The 17137-nt window shown below is 33.8% G+C and overlaps 1 protein-coding gene across 1 annotated transcript; it reads right to left on the bottom strand.

Moving 5' to 3' along the window:
• Nucleotides 1-4443: 4443 nt before the first annotated feature.
• LOC127849714 (eukaryotic translation initiation factor 1A, X-chromosomal-like) lies at nt 4444-11767 on the bottom strand. Its single transcript, XM_052382460.1, has 6 exons — nt 11617-11767; nt 11233-11311; nt 6385-6488; nt 5825-5957; nt 5165-5256; nt 4444-4449 (listed from the first exon to the last, which is right to left on the bottom strand). Exons 1-6 carry the CDS (start codon nt 11638-11640, stop codon nt 4444-4446), a joined length of 438 nt encoding a protein of 145 aa, XP_052238420.1. The 5' UTR covers nt 11641-11767.
• Between the last annotated feature and the right edge of the window lie 5370 nt (nt 11768-17137).

The raw sequence follows: 17137 nt of genomic DNA, 5'->3' as shown, positions 1-17137 counted from the left end.
TTTGAACCCTCAGAAGCTAAATCTGCTTTAGTTAATAAAGTGCAGGCTACAACGACATTTAAACCGGTTAAATCCTGATGCTGTGTATTTGAGAAGTTATTTTATTTCATTAGTGTTTTAAAAACCAAAACGAGTTTTATTTATCTAATGCACCCATGTTTACTTGGAAAGGTTCCCAGTGGTTCTGGTTTGTTTGAACTGCTTCTCTAGACACCTTTACAGGGTGTTGTGGGTGCCCACCTATTACAGTCATTAACAAGCAAGCTATCTTCTCATCAGTGTGTTTAACTTTCAAACCATACAGATTTGCATTTGGTTGGTGATCACCAGTCCATACCAGACATGTATGGTTCCTTGGAAGGTCTCTTGGTTTTCCCCACAGCTCACAAGATCACACCTTATATACTGTTACTGCGATGGCAATAAGCCAATGGGCCCTAAAATGTGTAGTGGACTTTCTGAGAAAAACTAAGACGCATATTTCCTTCATATAGAAAGTATTGTATGAACAATTGTGGTTTAACCATGGCCAAAATGGCAGTTTTTAACCATGCTGAGCAATATTCAGTATGGTGCACACTTGTACACTGGAAACTAGAGCTATGATTCTAATTTCATTAACAAATTATTCTGGGAGTCTTTCACGTGTTGGGACAAACTGGCTATGATTGTATAATGAAGCTTCATTGCAGATGGGTCATATTTGATATACAACCAAACCCTGTATTTCTTGTGAAACAGATTTATAAATTGCGTGCATTATAAATATTTCGACAAAGTAAATACACATGCAAAGTGAGATTGAAAAAAAGTGTACGTTTTTTTTTGGTAACTGCTCTAAATGTTCATAAAGTTACACATTTAATAAAAGCTGGGAATGAGTATTAAGTTATACACTTGTTTTTTTTTTTTTTGTTATGTAGGTTATTTAACCTGTATTGATGAGCTTATTGATAATTTCTTATGTGGGAATTTGTTAGAAGCAATTTTAAATGCCTTCCTTTGATTTGTTTTTTGGAAATTGGTATAGGGCCAATAGTCTACCTACTATTTAAGTGTTGCTTCTGCAATATATTTCAGTTTGAATAGCAAATGAACCAAATGGAGTTCTTAGCACAATAATTATTATTTTCAAGAGAAACTTACATTTCATACAGGGCAACCATCTGCTCATACCAAACATGAACAGCCTACTATTAACTCATTGGGATTTTTTTCAGGTGTACACATTTAGGGGGAGGGGGATTTGAATTTTGCTTTCTTAATAAGTCCTCTCTGCTCATGTTTATTTTTCCTGGAGAACTCTGTATTGTAAGTCAGTACTTTGGTAGTGCAATAGTATAAACTGGATATAAGAAGCTGACACACCATATATTGAGGTCCAATAAAAGCTTGATTTTTTAGATTGTTACAGTCACCTTAAATCATTTTTGTTAGAGGACCAATCTTATGAACGAGTTTAATGTTTTGATTTACTAACAGATCCCGATATAAGAAAGTAAAATAGTTGATCTATATAGCCTCAAATGATACTGCATGTTTGGGGCAATTTATTTAAAAGGCACAGGATCACACAATGCCACATCTCCAAAAGCTAGGTCAAAAGTTATCCAAAGTCAACTACGACTTACAACTGTCCCTGCTTCAGTGTTAGGAGTTCAGACAGATGAAATGTTTAAATACCTGCAAGTCAAAATTTCAGTATGAACATTCAATTCTATGTAAAACATGGAAGGTAAAAAACAACACTAAATCATTGATTTATAAGGTGTACATAAATAATTTCACTAATTCACCAACCATAAAGGTAGTGTACATAGCTACGGTATTAGATGTACCGGGTTCTGGTATATCTAAGATTGTTTGAATCTCATGTTTATCAGGCTTTACATGCAAGGTGCTTGTTCTCTACTTAAATATTTTGTATAAATGCATATGTAAGGCATTGAATCTCCGCTTATCAATTTGCAGCTCATTACGTGGATTACATATCAACTTACCAATTAGCATGTAAAGATTTGAATCTTGTACTATCAAATTGATGTTCATGTTAGCATACTGAAACTATATTTATTGATTTATCATTTCCTTCATATAAGAGACTGAAACTCGTCCCATTACTTTGCTTCAAAGAAAAGGTATATATTACGCTAAAGAATGTTTAATTATAGTCTGTTCGATTTTATACATGCTACCCATGCTAAGAACTTAGAAAAGAGTTGGAAGCGTTCTTTTTATTTGAATCTTAATGTTGAATTGTACCAGTACTTTTTATAAGCCCGTTTTTAAAAACGGTACGTATTATAGTTTCACCCTTGGCGGGCGGCCGGCGTCCACAACAGTTCAAATATGGGTCATGCCGGGTCAAAAACTAGGTCACGAGGTCACTTAGTGCATTGCAAGCATTTAGCATGGTGTCCGCTCTCTAATTGAAATAGTTTTCATCTGATCCTCACCAAATTTAGTCAGATGTTACTTCTAAATGATTCTAGAACAAGGTCAAATATGGGTCATGCCGGGTCAATAACTAGGTCTCGAGGTCACTTAGAACATTTCAAGCATTGAGCATGGTGTCCAAAACCTTCGAACGGGCGTATCTTGTGACAGTTTGGCACTCTTGTTTATATTCTTAAGCACAATGTTTTGAGATATCAACATAACTTAAAATAACCCAGAAATAAAGCACATTGAACACCAAGAATATTTAATCTTAACTCTTTCTTTATTTGGAAGTATCAAACTAATGATTACTGGGTCCTTATCAAGATTTTTCCATGGCTTTAACAGTCAGAAAGCTGCAACATTTTTACAGGGAACAGTCACCCCTTTTACAGTCTAGTGTCAGACGGTGCTCAATCACTGTAATAGTAAAGAGTAGAATAACAAGAATCATGTTCTGAAAATGTTTTTTGTGAATATTTTTCATGAATTTTGTAATTATCAATAAGAAGAATATAGTGTGTGAATTGCAATAAAACATGATATATTTGCAAATAAGAAACACAATAATTGACCTTTCAAATATTTGTAAAATTATTGTTAACGTTTGAGACTCTACAATTGTATATTTAATAGTAGAATGGAACCGAATAATTTATAATGTTCTACTTTTAAAAGGACTTGTTCACATTATTAAAATTGAAAATTGTTATTTTTGACACAGATGGTTGAATAAAAGAATTGTGTATTAAGAGAAATACAAGAGCACCGCATAGCGGATGTCAACGCTTGGTCATGGGTGTAGTTTTGAATAAATAAAAGCTTGTCAGAAGTTTTATGTTAGAGGTCACAGTGACCGTGACCTTTGACCAAGTAACCTAAAAAAGGGTGTTGCGTGTAGAACTCATCAAGGTGCAGCTTCATATGTAGTTTCAAAGTCGTAGGTGGAAGCACTTTGATTTTAGACTAGAGCAAATGTTAAGGTTTTAGAATGACGCAAACGGCGGAAGGGCAATATCTCGGGTTTTCTCCGAATACAGCCGAGCTAATAAAAAACACCGACTTTGAAACACACAATAGTTACGCATTTTTAGAGCCGTTATCCTTTAAAATAAAGAACTATCTGTAACGGTAATTAATGACATTCTTTGGTATGTTTTCTTTGAAATAATTCCGTTTAAACTAATTAAACAAAACTAATCACTTAAGTTAAATAAACAAACAAATTTTCCTTTTATAAGTACATGCTTAAATGGATACATATAAGTGCTTAATTCACAAAAAAGTGAACAAGTCCCTCTAACATTTATTTTACATGATACAATTGAACTCAATCCCAAAAGCCATGTTAATTTAATTTGTGTTAATTGTAGAATTGCATAAAGAGTAACACTCTTGAGAAAATTCATATAAATATTGTAATAAGTCGTATTATTAAAATATAGGGAAAACAACAATTTGGAAAATCTACAACATTAAGTGAAGCTACATTTGCATTTATATGAAAGTCAACTCTGTGTAATTATTATAATAACTCAAAACGGAGAATTTTAATTAAATTTATAAAATCTATGATAATCAATAGGGTGCAATATTGATGAATATTATTAAATTCATATACATGTAAGAAAAAAATCAATAAATTCACTGTTACCAAAATAGAGAAAAAATAATAAAACATGCATAATGCTTTACCTATGTTCATATTCAAGCACAACTTGAACTTTTTTCAAAGTTTGAATGTTCTTGTATATTGTGATAAATGACACCAATCTTCAATTTTGAATTTAAAACAAGTTTTCTTTCAATCATTTGCTATCATGAATGGAATCACACAGCATAATCCCATTTCAGGTTGTTGTTTTCACTGTATAAGCTATCATATTATGAAATGCAATTGCTGTCTGCAGTATAAAGATGATGGTCTCCATTTGTCAACCCAATGAGTAACTTGTGCATGTATTAATTGAAAAGTCTCTACAAAAGCACAGGACACTGCATGGCTCATATCTGAAAGAGAAAAAAACACGTTAAATACTTCCTATAGTTTCAGGTAAATGCAAAATTAAATACCAGCCCTTGTACATACATCCAAATAAATCCAAAAAAGTTTTTTTCAAATAAATAACTGTATATTCAGTGCTTCTTAGAATAATAGTACATAGCATAGAAAAAAACAGCCCAACACTTCCTATAGTTCCATGCAAATGCATATTGAAATACCAGTACATATACATCCAAATAAATCCAAGGTTTTTTTTAATAAATAACTTCATCTTAAGTGCTTTTAGCCTCTTGCATTGATACTTTACAAATGTCCATACAAAATGAATACACTACAGTCTCCAAAAACACATCATAAATGTTGAGGATTTCACAAATGTATGTGTCTTATGTACACATTTTTGTATAAGAAAGGAATATGATTATTATGCTAATGTTGTTATACGCAAAACAATTAAGACCTATTTATTTTTACTTACGTTATTTTATAAAAAAAAACTTGTATGTCAGCTACAAAAGTTGTTTTTATATGTTTTCATACTCCAGGATACCCAAATATCTGAGTTAAAAAATCGTTAATTTAAAGGTTTAACCTGTCTGCATTTTGTTGTGTTAATTTCAAACTATACAGCTTTTGTCTTATCGACCCCATTCTTTCCAAAATCCCCTTGAAGTTAATATTAATTCCGTTTTATTAAGCTTAATTTTAACTCATACATACGTCATCAATGTCATCGTCTGATCCGTCATAATCATCGACTGTGATCATGTCGCCGTCCATGTCTCCCTCCTCCACATTCTCATTAATTCTCGCTGAAAGACAATAAATAAGAAACAAAATGAACAGTGTCTAGTAGATTTGAACCAGTTGCCTGCCAAATTACCCAGCAAACGCTTATTGTTTGAAATGTGCTATATTGCTAAATTGGTCTTATTTCTTTAAATGATATTTTGGCAAATATGATAGTAATTTTAATTTTGACCCTCCCTGAATTATTGAGAACCTTATAGAAGTATTATCTTATTACTTAAATTGGATATGCATGGATCTGAAAGTGCTCTGAAATATTTACATTACGTTACGTGTAAAGTTTAAAACGCTTTACTAACTTGTTTATTAAAGAAACATAATGCATGTAAAATGTACCATGTATGATTTGAATATTACATCCAAGTTGTCAGTTTTGCAAGCTAAATATGCTTACGTTCAGTGATTCTATTGCAGTTGAATTTATTGTTAGGAGGAGAAAAAAAAACATTTTTAAACCATAAATTATCTTCAGTGAGGCTATTTAAGTTGAATACCATTATTTAGCCAAATTTGAGCAAAATGGAGTTTTTGTAGCCAAATTTTAGAGTCTTTGCATAGATAGATTCATACCTGATTCTGGAAGTTCTCCGTATGTTTTCAGATTTCGAGCCTCATCTGGTGTATATTTCAATATCACATCGGCTTTCGTGTCCTGGTAATCTCTCAGTCCAATAAGGATTATGTCTCCAGCAGTAATCCACACCTGTAACAAACACATTAATTGCTGCACTAAAAATAATATAGATCGATATTTATTTATTTTTCAAAACAAGTTCTAAAATCGCAAGTACAAGATTAGAAGTGTTTAGTTTTTCTATTGTGCTTTTAAAATGTACAAGATTTGACTTTGTTTTCAAATTTTTAATCATTCAATGAAAAACCTAAGTTCAGTATAAAATTTTTGATGTAATATTAAGTGCATCAAAAGTATTTGGCTAATCCAGACACTCACAAGTATGTTTCACAGAAAAAAACATTACTTGTTGTCAATTTATACATCTAAGAAATACTAACATACCAAGGAAACACCCAGTCCCAAAGCAGACATACTATCTCCCGTATTATTAGCTTACTTTGCAAATAACCATAATGTTTATAACAACTAAAGAAACAAATGTGCAAGTGCATACATTTTTCCTCAATTTTCCCCGTATGTGACACAGCCACTTTTGTCCATCAAAGCACATTGCTTCGAACCTTCCATTACCAAGCATTTTGGTGATCTGGGCGTACTCTGAAAAGGTTAGTTATGAATAAAATTGATATTATATTACTTATTGATATTAGCAATATTTTAAAGGCCGGAACAAACAATGCTTTGTTTCTGGTAACCTGACGACTTTAATACTGCCCAGTCAATTTTTTTTTAAACAGTTATTGTCATAATTAAGTTATTTATTGTAATTTAAACAAATCAATATTATTTTTGCGCAACCGAAGGAATTAAGTCGTAATTATTTCAAATTGATTATACTAAATCCCTTGAATCATTTTACTTTTCATCTTACAAATTTTGTGTAAATAATTGTCTCAATCATAAGCCCTCCATCATTATACTGCATTAAAGTCATGTCATGAGGGTGGAAATTGGGGATTAAGTTGCTATAAAGTAGTAGAAACAATTGAAGTGTATAAAAAAATGCAGGATCTATGGCAGACTAGCAGTATATGGCTCATTTATTGGTATAATATTGCAAATTTAAGATTGCTATATAGCAGATATGTATTGTAGATGTATTGTTTGTATTAAGTTTCACAGTAATGTTAACAAACAAATAGGAACCTAAAAATTATTTTATTACTATGCAGAGCACCAGATAAGGACAGACTGACTGACAGTTAAACATGAGCACCGCATAACGGGAGCCACGCTCGGCTGCGGGAGCAGTTTTGAATAAATGAAAGCTTGTCAGAATTTTTTTTTAGAGGTCACAGATACCTTGACCATTAATCCAAAAATGGGTGTGGCATGTAGAAATAATCAAGGTGCAGTTACATATGAAGTTTCAAAATTGTAGGTTGAAGCACTTTGATTTTAGAGCCAATGTTCAAAACCTTAACAAAATGTTAAGCTGGCTATGACAATACCTCGGGTTTTCTCCAAAAACAGACGAGCTTAAAACTATATGCCACCCTTCGGGTGCATAAAAACGTAAACCATGAAATAACATAGTGATTATACATTCACTAATTCTGGATATTCAAATTAGTAAAGATAATTGAATAAACATGGCATTCAGGCAAGAACTACATAGAAGATGATTTCGCTAGTGTGCATAATTATGGCGAAGACATACTTGACTTCACATAATATATGAACAGCGCCCTCACACTACTTTGGGGGAAGGGGTCCGCAGCCCTTAGGAGGGGGAATGTTTTGTAAATGGGGGAATTTATATAACAAGAAAGAACAACTGTGTTCAACTGTTATAAACATAAATTCTATATAATGTGACTTTCTATTGAACAGAATGGTGGACTTTTAATCAATTTATATAACAGTAATCTTATTTAAAAGTTCACCATTATGCCCTTTTTGTTCCTTAAACAAGCTGGTACTGTGACCAGTTGAACGACATGTTTGTCTTAAACTTGTATTCATACACTGCAACTCCAATATATCACGGTTGAAGGGGTCCAAAGATCGCGACCATGATATATCCGGCGCGAAAATTAAATTGTAAGGTTATTCATGCATGTTTATGTATGCATCAGCATAGTTTGGCAATCTCATTATCTCAAAACACGCTATTTACCTACCTAATTTAAGTATGTGTTATATCCATATGTTATTCATTGGTTTAACACAAAAACATTATTCCATGTAAGTATTGTAAAATGCTTATAATTAAATTTGTAATCTGAAAACAATTGCCAAGTTTTATTGTTCAAGAAAGCATGCACAAATTAGACCCATGTACAAAATGGCATCATTTATCCTCATGGAAAGTATGGGCTTTTAATAGTAGTGCATCTTGACAAACTGAGGAATCTTTACATCAAAATTAAAAGCAAGTTGTTTACATTGTATCTTACGTGAAAAGATTGTTGAGATAGGTCAGTATTGACTTGTGACATTTATAGTTATAATTGTTATCACCTGCATGTGTGATGTCTTTCTGCAGTTCAAAGCAAATTCAAGAGGGAATCGTAGCACCCGAAATGACGTGTGTCACAGGTGGTAAGCGAGTGGCTATGATATTAATTAGTGAAAACATCATTTTGAACGATAAATAATCATATTATAACGAAAAATTAACTTTTCTGAAGAAAATAAAATCACTATCAAATATATATCACAAGGTAAGCAACTCAAAATCTTCCGAAAACGGGGTGCATCGTTTTGAACAGCCATTACTTCATCAATTTTGCAGCGATTTTCACGATATCGGTCTTATTCAACGCATAAATTAATTTCCTTTCTAGAAATGTATATGTCTTGCAATATGTTTACAAATGCTGGGTCAACTTTTACGAAACAAGCAAATTCGTTGGATTGATATCCCCCGCTAAACGAGAGCTTTGTCACAGATGTAAGCATTTTTTCAAGATACAAAGGGCCATAACTCTGTTATTAACGGATGGTGTACAATGCCATTTGGCCTGCATCATCGTCTTATCCATGTATATACTCATATAAAGATTCAATGAAATAGGCCAAAGCACTTCCCAATCTCCACGCAGAGTTGTCGTTCCTTGCTCTCACATACAACTCTGCGAAAGCCTCAGCCCTCCATTTTGTCTATAAAATAGATAAAACCGAACAAACGCATTCAACGTATATTTGATTGGATATTTAAGATCGCATGCATTAAATTAAGAAAAATGACTTTTAAATGTACGATAAATCGTGCAAAAACTTGCGAGTTTTAATGCAACTCTTTGGAACTAATTTATTGCCCATTTACGCAGATGGAATCATTCCACGCACTTCACAAATGTAAACAATTTAACATATTTGTTTTTAGTGACGTTAGGAATTGCTTCGACGTGTGTATGTATGTTGGTTTCTTAACATAAAAAAACATATAAATTTTATAATAATGAGTTAAGACTGATATAAGATATCATGGTATGAGATGGTTTTCTTTAATGCAGTGAATGCAATGTAACCGTCGTGCAAGAGATTGTTTAGTATTCTGTAACCTCAATGATGAACGCTTGGAATGATCATGACATAAATGAGACGCTTTCATAACAATAGTCCGTTCTGAGCCCAACACAGAGGTGAATGTAATGTAACCGTCGTGCAAGAGATTGAGCACTACCAAGCTCTGGACACAAAAGTGCCGGACGGACGGAAGAACAGACGGACGGACAACGCCAACACAATATCCCTCCGCCTTTGGCAGGGTATAATAACACGATACACAACTCGCATGACCCAGTTGACACTGATCAGGCAGTATTTAAGACTGAAATCTTCGCGTAGGAAAGGGCATTTTCCCTGTAAAGTTCACAAACCTCGATACCATTATTCAATAAAACGTATGAAAAAACATCATTACCGTGCTTGCCAATACATTATGCATCAAAACTAACTGTCCAGCGCCGTTTGAAGCCTTTGTTTACATACATATCAACTAACTGGCATTTTAAACAGACGAGTGATTTAATTGGTCCAATGAGGAGGTGTGTCTTTACAACTGGAGATTTCCTTCATAAATACTGCCTGATCATTGTCAACTGGATCATGCGAGTTGTGTATCGTGTTATTTCTTAAAAGTTGACCCAGCATGTGTAAAAATATTGCAAGACATATACATTTCCAGAAAGGAAATTCATTTCTGCGTTGAATAAAACCGAGATCGTGAACATCGCTGCACAATTGATGAAGATATGGCTGTTCAAAGCGATGCACTCCGTTTTGGGGTGATTTTTAGTTGCATACCTTGTTATATATATATATATTTGAAAGTGAATTTTCTTTTCCAGAAAAGTTAATTTTTCGTTACAATATGATTATTTATCATTCACAATGATGTTTCACTAAAATATCATAGCCACACGCTAACCACTTGTGGCCTGTGGTGTTTGGCAAGTGGGGTTATTGTTTATCGCAGTACACAGGTGTTTAAGTGATGTACAATGAAAGCCAACAATCTGGTCAAAACTGGATTATGAATGTCGGATTAAACAGAAAATTAAAGTGGGTGAAAAATAGGGCAAAATACTAGCTTGAAACTGATTTTATCCCAGCAAAGTCTCAGATAAAATAAGTTATTTGGGGATTATGCTTGTCAGATTTTTGGGAGCCATAGCCGATTTACGATATGTATTGGAAACGCGAAATAACGCACCATGATATATTGGAGTCAATTTTCAACTATAAATTAGCGATTTTTGTTGTTGTTGTTTTTTGCTGAGGGTTAAAAAAATCAGTTTTTTTTTTGGGGGGGGGGGGGGAAATATATACTTTTCAGGTGTGTTGGGGGGGGGGTTGATAGATTGAGAGCCCTGATGAAGAAAACAGAGAACTAATTCATGCCGAGTTTTATTCTTCTAAACAAAATACAATCAAGATTTGCTTCAATTAATTACTTAATAACTGATACAAATATTCTTAAAAAAAAAACACCATAAAATGTTATTTGATGCTTTTTTAAAAAGTTAATTTTATGCCTCTTTACATTTCTTTACAATTATTATATATAATTAATGTAAATAAATGTATTGTACATGTTTACTGACTGCCATTATTGATGAACTGAAGTCACTGTCAGAAAACCTAGTTTATAATGTGACTCAAACTTTTGGGAAGCTTAAATGGGCGGGAACTCATGATAATATTTCTTTGATAATTAAGTAAGACATGCTTGTACTTTTTAATAAACAATATATGCAAAATTATTTTAAAATTTCTAGATGACAAATTTAAATTTGCTTTAAATAAAACAAAACATGTACACAACTACATATCATTGTTATTAATCAACCAAAGTCCACATAAGACAAGTACAATCCAATTAGCATTATACCTTGTCCATCTTCTTTGAATACAAACTCTCGTTTTTCCTTTTCGTTTTCATTCTTACCCCTACGCCTAATTTTACAACCCTTACATACAACAAAGAAAATAAGTAAGCCTAGTACAAACAATGAAGCACATAAATATTCTGTCATTGATATGCGTAATCATTCATCAAACTATGAAAAATGCAATTTATTTTCTTTGCTGCTAAGCATATGTTGTACACATGTATTTTAGAATATCTTTTTTTCATTGGACACCTTCATATACCCATTACCAAGACAGTAAACAAGCAATATGGTGGCGAATACAAAAAAAAGAATCCGAAATTTAACTTCAAATGGCCATGCATTACATATAAAATTGTCATTGAAAACATTGGTTAAACAACTGACTCACCCTTATTTTTCGGCATAATTCAAACCTTTAGACTTATCTAAAATAAACAGCTTATGTGTTTTCTTCTCACAATAAGATGTGAACAAATTATGCGTCAATCACGTTGAAAATATTGTGAAATTGTTTAATGAGAGGCAACCGGAAATGGAAAGACTAATGTCGAGTAACATGCGGATAACCTCCTTTAGTCACGGTATATTGTCGGAATTTTGAGTCATGTTCCCTTCAACATGTACACACCAACTAAAACAAGTTAAGGACTGTTGTTAATTCTCTATGTATTTATATGTCTATCTGGGTCTTTTGAGTGAATCTGACCCTGTTTTCCAGCAAAGGTTAATGTTTAATCAAAGTAGTTTTTTTTGCGGTTGACAAGGTTGCGGTTAATATTAATTATGCATGTAAGTGCAAATATTTGCTAATGTTTGTTAGAGCTTGTATGGAATTATCACTTCCATGAGCATAAGGATAAGAAATAAACAAAAACAAAATGGTCTTTACTCGCAGTTTGTGCGAAAACTGAAAATTTGGCTTCATTCCAGATATTGTGAAAATTCTGCCGAAATATGACTTTTAAGACTATGTAATGAGCCTCAAAACCAACAGTGTATTCCCGTCAAAGAAATAGATATCTTTCTTTTTAAAAGTCATTTCACCAACAGACTGGCGAATGAGGCTTAACACATAACTATTTTTGTTATTTAAAGTAGTTCACAATAACCCGGAACCGGATACCATATGGAAAATCGCGAAAATCCGTTCAGACAGCCTTACGCTCATGAAGCTCCTGTATAGTTTGTGCTGCAAAAAAACACACCGGAACAACCCAGCTTATGTTCAAAATGCACACACAGCACATGCGCAGCGAAGTAGTACATACACTTTCGAGTGTCCCCTTATCGACTCACCGACTCGTCTACAAGCGTTCATAGAAACTGTACGGTCCTTAAAGCCGCAGTTTGCGGAATAGAGCGTTTTTTTCCATATATATTTGTTAAGCGAAAAATAAACTTTACATACATGCATTGAAGTATATTTTTATCGATGTTGACATCGAAAACTTGGTCAAATCGGGCCAGAATCGATAAAATATTATATAAATGATCATAAGTACATGCAATAGGCGAAAACATTGCAGCGTCGCGAGTTGTGCTAATTATAATGCTAATATAAGCATCATTAGCATATGGAAGATAAATACATACGGAATATTACGCTAGTCAATTGTTCCAAGAGTTTTTATTCAGTCGAGTGGCTTCTGTGATGACGTACCGCCTCTCGTGTGTGATGCGAAATAGCACAAGTCACGAGACTGAATACATACTCTTGGAACAAGTGGCTAGCGTAATATTCCTTTTATCATATACACAACTAACGAAAACAGTTAACAATTGTATTTTTGCTTTAACAAAACTGACAAAACAATGACCTGAACGGTACGCCATAGTTTTTTAAGGCGCGTATGAATACAGTTTATGTAAATTACCGTGTACAAATTTGATCCGGGAAAACACAGGATTCCGACACGCTTACCTTAATGACATCGTTAATCCAATCTTTATAACAATTAAGTTGACAACTTTGATCCGTGTTTGTAACAAAAGCGTTGAAACGATATGCACTTCCACCTCTATTCTTCCATGTCTTTATCGAAACTTAGTTTAAACCACACTATTTTATCGTATTCCTATCGAAACACACACTCCGAAAAACGTTCTGCATTCGTTCGTTTTAAACAAATGGTTTACTGTTAAAAACACCACGTCCGACATGTCCTTAAATTCCAGAGAGTTTAAATAAAACTATTGTGTTTCGTCACAGAAATGACGCCACACGATGTACTACGTAATATATTGCGTAATATGGGGGTTTCCTATTTTCGGTGCGCGTAATGTGACGTCATTAAATGGGTCGAAGAAAGTAGTCCAGCTAGTATGGTAATACGGAATTGGAAATAGCGAGTAGCGTAATACGGGATTTTTTATTTCAACGATTGATACAACCTGTGTTTTGTTAAAAGCATTTAACAGGTATATAATAAATAGATTTAGCAAAAATGTAGCGTTGCATCTTAGTTTCCGACTGTAACAGATGTATTTGCATTTGTTCTTACCTTCTCTCCGCTAAATTCGCCCGTATCCGCCAAATTGTTTGCTTAGGTTGGAAGTAACATGTCGAATCATGAATATTAATTAGGTCGTTTGCGTACTTAACCGTACACGACCCCAAAATAAAAATCGCTATATTGTTTGTTTTCAACCGATTTGAACCGGATTTTCAGTGATATCCTCAATAAAACACGTATTCTTACGATTTTGCCCGTATATATAGCTATGAACGGGGACCTTAAGCGAACCACTGCAGGAGCACTTAAAAAACGCAGAACCCGCAACACTGGTGATGTACCTCATGGGAATGTTTGATGACGTCATAGCAGACTTGATGCCTATAAAACTCTACAATGAGATCCTGATTAACTGTGCCAATTTTTTACCATCGGTACTCGCGATCTAGTTATTTCAAGAAATTCACTGCCGATTATAAACTCCATGAATATCGACGAACCCTAAACTTCCGTATTTCGCCTTTTTCCATCGTGAAGTGCACAGGACGCTTATTCAGGTATCACCGCTGCGAAGTGACAGGGAGTTACCTGAGTTAAATCTGTGAGTGTCAGGTAACTTGTCGTTCTAATACCGCGCAATGTTGTCAGATGGACAATAATTAAGCCGAGGTAGCCTGATGGTTGGGGGTATACCTCGTCAATCCTGACTGTGTTCTGCATTCTTACGGCGTCGTGACACGATAGTATTCACATACGTACCGGCTCTCATGAGGAAAACGAACACAGACGCAACGGGAACCCCAAAAACGCAACAGTTTGTTTAATATACATGAGCCCAGAGGTTCAGTAAAACATAGTTTCATGAGGTCATGTTGTCATGTTTGCAGAAGCTGCTCGGTGGGAATGCCAGAAGGACAAAGACGCTCTGTGGAACCGTATAGAAATCGTTTATGACTAATAGGCTTACCTAGCGAAATCATCCGTTGACGTCGATCGGGTTATTGTCGCAAAAACGATCACACCGTGATGGTTTAGCTACGGTGTACGCGCATTTGCTTTTGAACGTTTAACTTTTGTGGTCGATCTTGCGACATCCGTTGTGTTTCTTATGTATTTCATCCACGATATGTTTGCCCTTCGATCAAAACGCAATAAATACTCGTACTTATGACGACTATCATGGGAATATTTAAAAGTAAAGTAATCTATAGAAATACGCCATTCTGAGACGCGAACATATTCTGAGACGCGAACATGACAGATAATATTTATGTTTGCATTTGTCAGCTTAGTGAACGTGCATTTCTTCCTCCGACCAAAAGAATACTTGCACATATACTTCTGTATAAGAAATCATACAAGAGGATGTTATAAAGACACCATTCAATTAAATGTAATGCAAACATTACTTAATTTTGAATCGCAAAATTCTTTGTTCCGTAAAACGATGATGTTCCATTTAAGATTGTCAGTGGAATTAGTAAATATTCCGTATGTTTAACGTAGTATCAAAGGAAGATGCCCTGTCAAGAATAAGATTAGACATGTTCCGTTAAGCGATAAAATATAAATACACACCAAAGTGATCGATTAAAAGATTTGTTTACAGTATTAGCATAATGGTTCGATTATTTTCGAATCACACACAACAATGACTGATAACAGTACATAAAATCAGCTGTTTAAATAAACTCAGAAACAAAAAAATGCCTAATATTTCAAGATATAGTTAGAATTCTTTTGCGATGGAGTTTTTGCGTCATCTGGTATTACTGTAAGCAATTTCTTTTTAGGCGTACCGTGTGAAGACAGGGCATGATATGCTGTCGAACGCCCCATGTACTATACTATTAATTTTAACTCTTCGATCTGCATGTGTTGTGTATCCGCTTATGGTAATAACGATAATCTGATTATACATGCTTAATTTAATATAATATACAAACTTATATGTGTAGTTATATTATAATTAAGAAAAAAATAGTTTTTATCATGGTTTACAAGTAGTCAAATAAACCACAGTAAGGAGTATAGATGCGTAGGAATTAAATCACGAGTGCGAAGCACGAGTGATTTGATAACACGCATCTATACTCCTTGCTGTTGGTTATTCGACAACAAAGCATCATAGAAAAATATTATTTAGATTCTAACACGATTCTGATTGATTTGGTTCAAGCTTTTGGACGTGAACTATATTTTTCAATACTCCGCCCTCCTTAGTACAAAGTGCACTATTTAGTGACGTCATTGAATTGTACAAACATATGACGTCGTTTTCATTCATATATATGTTGCAAATGACGTCACTTTCATTTAGAACAAAAATCGTAGAAACGAAATGACGTCGCGTTTATTGATGCTACTGAAAAGCCGACGTGCTATAAATGTTTTCTTAATTACGTTTCCTAACAAATAACATTCTTTGTAGGCGTGATTATGCCACTTAATTATCTCCAAATATACGATTTGTAGTTTCATTACATTTATATACATGCTACATTTATGACATTTCTTATAGAGCGGGTTTTAGCACGTGCATTTTTCTGCAACATTTTCTTTATTTAATCGGAACATGTTTCGAATCATTTAGCTCCGCCCATAACTATTGCAGAATAACCCACGCTTGATTTCCTTCTTTGTCTATAGAAAACAAGTCGCGTGTAGTGTTAGAATAATTAATATTCGTACTCATATCCAGTTTAACGTGTGTATTGTTAAAGTATTCGGCAAATTCTAGTATTCAATTTCAATATTAAACGCTTTTTTTTCAATATTATAATATTGAAATATTCATGCATATTCATAAAAATACTAAGCAACTAAGAAATGAGCATGCTGATGGTGGTTACGCGAACAAGAAGTGTTTCTTTACACTTACATCTCTAGACGGGGATAGGTAGGTAAATTTAAACGTTTATTTTTCAACTTTTTAAAGATATTATATATTGTATGCCCCAATTAAATAAGGAAGATTTTAGATTACTGAAATTTCCTAAATATATAGTAAACATTTATTTTTATATGTTTAAGTACATTAATAATTTATTTAGCCAAGACGTTTAGATGTAGCAAACTGACTGAAAACTGTATATGGAATACAAAAACAACAACACCGACCATACCCGTAGCCAGGGGGGGGGGTGCGTTGCGTTCTTACACAATCTTTTTGGACGAGTAAAAAATTGTACTCTAAGTTGCACTCAACTTTATTGGACGCAAAAACATTAATTAATTTTTTTCCAGGAACCCAGTGAGTCTTCGTATTTAAGCGTTAAAATAATGTTGTATTCAATATGCAACCGACAGGATTCCATATATTTAATTTTTCGTTTAAGTCATTTCCAAGATAGTGCATGGTTTTTATTTACAAGTTTTAACCGTAGAATTGTTGAAATCATTAGAAGTAGTGAAAGCAAAAATTTAGAAGATCTAAGAAGCCGGTCCC

Source organism: Dreissena polymorpha, chromosome 11, assembly GCF_020536995.1.
Source record: "Dreissena polymorpha isolate Duluth1 chromosome 11, UMN_Dpol_1.0, whole genome shotgun sequence".
Classification (NCBI taxonomy): Eukaryota; Metazoa; Mollusca; class Bivalvia; order Myida; family Dreissenidae; genus Dreissena; species Dreissena polymorpha.
This window is presented reverse-complemented; position numbering and strand designations above follow the sequence as displayed.

Coding starts and splice junctions, on each gene's coding strand:
- LOC127849714 (XM_052382460.1), bottom strand. CDS start 11,640: ATGCCGAAAAATAAGGGTGAGTCA. Junction 6,489..11,232: donor ATTCAAAGAAGATGGACAAG/GTATAATGCTAA, acceptor TAACCTTTTCAG/AGTACGCCCAGATCACCAAA. Junction 5,958..6,384: donor GGGGAAAATTGAGGAAAAAT/GTATGCACTTGC, acceptor TGTTTGTTACAG/GTGTGGATTACTGCTGGAGA.